Consider the following 4053-nt stretch of genomic DNA (forward strand, 5'->3'; position numbering starts at 1 on the left):
TATATATATATATATATATATAATCATCATTTAACGTCTGTTTTGCCATTCTGGCATGGGTTGGACAGGAGCTGACTAGCTGAAGGGCTGTTCATGTCTGCTATGGCTGTATGCCTTTCCTAACACCAACCACTTTACAGTGTGTACTGGGTGCTTTTACGACCCCTAAAAAGCAAAGTTGACCTTAGTGGAATTTTACCACAGAGCATGGTGATGGATGAAATACCACTAAGCATTTTGAAAGGATTACAGGCAGAGCCAATCTCGATGGAATTTAAACACGGAGTGTAAAGACAGATGAAATGCTGCTAAACATTTTGTCCAGCGAACTAATGATTCTGTTAATAATGATAATGGTTTCAAATTTTGGCACAAGGTCAGCAATTTCAGGGAAGGAGTAAATTAATTATACTGATCCCCCCATTGCTCAATTTTTTTTTTGTATCTACCCCAAAAGGATGACAATGCTGACCTCAACAGAATTTGAACTCAGGATGTAAAGACAGGCAAACTGCCACGAAGCAGTTTGCCTGGTGTGCTCACGATTCTGCCAGCATGCCTTATCACTAATAACAACAGCAATAATTTCTCATATCAGCACAAACCCATGAAAGTAGGTTTGACTGAACCATAGAATATAGCTGGTACCTTAGTGCAGCTCTGGGAGAATGACAGATAAATATAATTACTTAGAGAGCTTGGACTCAAAACTAAATATTACATGAGAGTCTGCTTTGTTTGCCACCTCTACAATAGTTGGTGAGATTATTATTATTAATAAATTAATAATGGTATTAATAATGCTAATAGATATTTTTTCCTCGACAGCAAGTGTTCATTATTTGGCAAAGATGAGAGAAAGAGAAAGTGAGTAGGTTAGTATTGCACCAACTGCCCTAAATCTACCAATGTGAGACTAACAGTGGTAGGAAATCAATGTCTTCCACTTCACGCTCAGAAATGTTCACGTTTGATCCGTGTTTATAGAATATTGATTCCGTTTTTGACAGCAAGGAGGTGTGTAAGGGGAGAGAAACACAGGAATACACCAGAAGATGTTACTCGGTTTTGGAGCTTTAGTACCACCAATGCCTGCATTGCTTATACATACAGCACTATTATACGCCACTGTGCACATACATGATTATACAGCTGAATGCATGTTCATGCATATAGACATACCAACATATATAGACAGGCAGATAATTGTACACAAGAACATATATTTTCCCCACCCACACATATGCATACACTCCCACAGACATACATATACACTCACATATATATATATATATATATATATATACCCATATATTCACCAATGTACACAGACGCACACCTACATGTATAGACACACATCTACATATAGACACAGCCACATATGCATACACACCCACCTATTTATACATATGCACCTAATATATACACCCACACAAAATATATGTGCACATCAGCATAGGCAGACACAATAGCATGCAATCACATCAGTATATAGTCACATACACACACACAGAAGATAAAAATTATTGGGGTAGCCTGTAGAAAGGAAAAGGTAACAGGGATATCCTGTAATATGGTGGACAGTGGATGACAATGAAGAACACAGGTGGGCACAGGGGAGGCCAGGTGGACAGTGATGGGCGGTAGTGGGCAGTAATGGACATTGGATGATAGAAGTGGATAGCTTTTATCCTTTTCTTTTTCAGTCATTTGGCAACAGTCACTTGGCAACCACTTTGAAACTTCAAATATATCAACCCTAGTACTTATTTTTTTTAATGCCTGGTCCTTATTTTAGTGGTTCTTTTGATGAACCACTAAGTTATGAGGACATAAACACACCAACACCAGTCAAGTGGTCCTGAGGGACAAAGATACAAAAACACACACACATCTATTTATATATAAATATATATATGTGTGCATGTATATATATGTATACACACACACACACACACACACACACACGTATACGATGAGCTTCTTTCAGTTTCCATCTACCAAATCCACTCAAAGGCTTTGATAGGCCCAAGGCTATAGTAGAAGACATTTGCCTAAGGTGCCATGCAGTGAGACTGAACCTGGAACTATGTGGTTGAGAAGCAACCACAGTGCAAAATAGTGATTAATGGTGGGTAGATAGAGACAGTGGTATTCTGTGATGGACATTGGTTAATGGTAATGACAAGAATAATAAGATAAATTAGCAAAAACAATATAAAAATACAATAAAAATAAGTCTCATGGTACATACATTCCTGGAAAGTTGCAGCTGGTCATTTGCAGTGAGTGCAACAGTGGTGGTCGGTGGATGAGGTGCACCACTCCACCAGCAGAAACCTTGCTGTCGACAACACAACCACATCAACAATGATAGGTTAACACAACAAACACATTTGCAGTTTTCATGGAAATTCTTCTTTTGCTGTTGTCAGGTTCTGTTGGTGTTTATGGGTAGGGTCACACCCATAACTTACAGAAAGTGTTGGTTCGTCAGAGTGGGGGTAGAGCCAGGGGGGTGGGGGTGGAATCTATGCAGAGTGTATGCAGTTCAAATAAGTAACAGACTATAGGGACTAAAATCCTTGTGGTATTCACTTTGACCACTTTGCATTCTAGGTGTCAACCCTACAAAGAGGAGAGGGCCTACTTTTCCTTCTTTCACCCTTCAAGAGATTAATGAAGTACCAGGGTACATTTAGTCAATCATAATACTCTTCTTTAAATATGTGTGGCTCTGTGTCAAATTGAAAAACAGTTATTTTATTATTATTATTATGAAAGGGCAGTGGATTGTAAGAATGGTTAAGGGAATTGGACAAAATACCCTGCAATATTTGTACTAATTCCTAATGTTCTGAGTTCAAATCTCATCAAGGTCAAGTTTACATTTCATGACTCCTGGGGGGGGGGGGTCGAAAAAATAAAACACCAGTCAATTACTAGGGTTGCTGTCCTTGTGCCTGAATTAGTAAGCATTGTTGTTGTTGTTGTTGGCCAGCCACTGACTGAATTCTTGGATGTCAATAAGACGCCTGGGATAATATTTCAGAGCCACCAGGATGAGGACTCTGATAGTAAAAGCGATATCAAGGAGATAAATGGGGGTGGAGACTTATTGGTGAACCTGGTTTCTGGGGTCAGGAAGGAAGAATACCCACCCACAATCATAAACAAGGCTCCTCACAGCTTCAGTTTCCTCCCGGCTAGTTTTGGGGGTAAAATGTGAGGGAAAGATGACTGGAAGAAAATGGGGAGAGCGAGAGGGAGAAAGACAGAGAAAGAAATAGTGTGTGTGTGTGTGTGTGACAGCTGTATATAGTTGGAACTCATAGACAAAGATTCATTTCACTTCCATGTTTATCATAGTACCATGGTAACAAGTGGTAATAAATCCAGGAATAGACAGCTTCTGCTAACAACTGGTGACTAATCCATGGACACACAGCATTTGGTAACAAGGCAGTAAGAATCCAAGAATCCACTTTCACTGGCTTAAAATGATGACTGGTGTAAATGAAGTAAAACTGTCAGCCACAAGTAATCCAAATACTTTGGTAAACTAATCCAGGATCACTGAAAGTGTCCTAACAAATGGTAACTAATCCAGGAATATTCAGCTTCCAGTAACGAGCAGTTACCAAATTCCAAAATCTAAAAAGTTCCAGTGACAAGTGACAGCTGAGAGTTCTTCTATCAATTGGGGAGGTGAACTGGATATCCAATCCAAAATTGAAAAATCTTCAACACAGAATTTTTCAGAAAGAATTGAACAGTAAGAGATGATCCAAAAATCAATATCGTAAATTATTATTATTATTATTATTATTATTATTATTATTATATCTTGAGAATTAAGTTTGTACTAAAAGTGTTATAATGCACTCTTTAAAAATATTATATATACAGAACATTATATAGCCTGGAGTTTGTGTGTATGTAGTGTCATATAGCTTGGAGTTTATGAGCATCTAGAGTGTTATATAGCTTATAGCCTATGTATTGAGTGTTATGCAGCATGTGTGTATATATACATATATACATATATATATA

General features: G+C 38.1%; 1 protein-coding gene across 4 annotated transcripts in view; it reads right to left on the reverse strand.

Annotated features, from left to right (window-relative positions):
- The window catches only part of LOC106869848 (uncharacterized), a 204614-nt gene that overhangs the window by 129265 nt on the left and 71296 nt on the right, over positions 1 to 4053 (reverse strand). The window contains exon 1 of one of the 4 annotated variants that reach the window (XM_014915759.2): positions 2255 to 2750. The exons of the other annotated variants lie outside the window; for them this stretch is intronic. Coding sequence (XP_014771245.1) covers positions 2255 to 2365 — 111 coding nt within the window. The 5' untranslated portion in view covers positions 2366 to 2750. Of the gene's footprint in view, positions 1 to 2254; positions 2751 to 4053 lie in introns of those variants that run through there. 4 annotated transcript variants of the gene reach the window in all.

This window comes from Octopus bimaculoides, chromosome 20, assembly GCF_001194135.2.
Source record: "Octopus bimaculoides isolate UCB-OBI-ISO-001 chromosome 20, ASM119413v2, whole genome shotgun sequence".
NCBI lineage: Eukaryota > Metazoa > Mollusca > Cephalopoda > Octopoda > Octopodidae > Octopus > Octopus bimaculoides.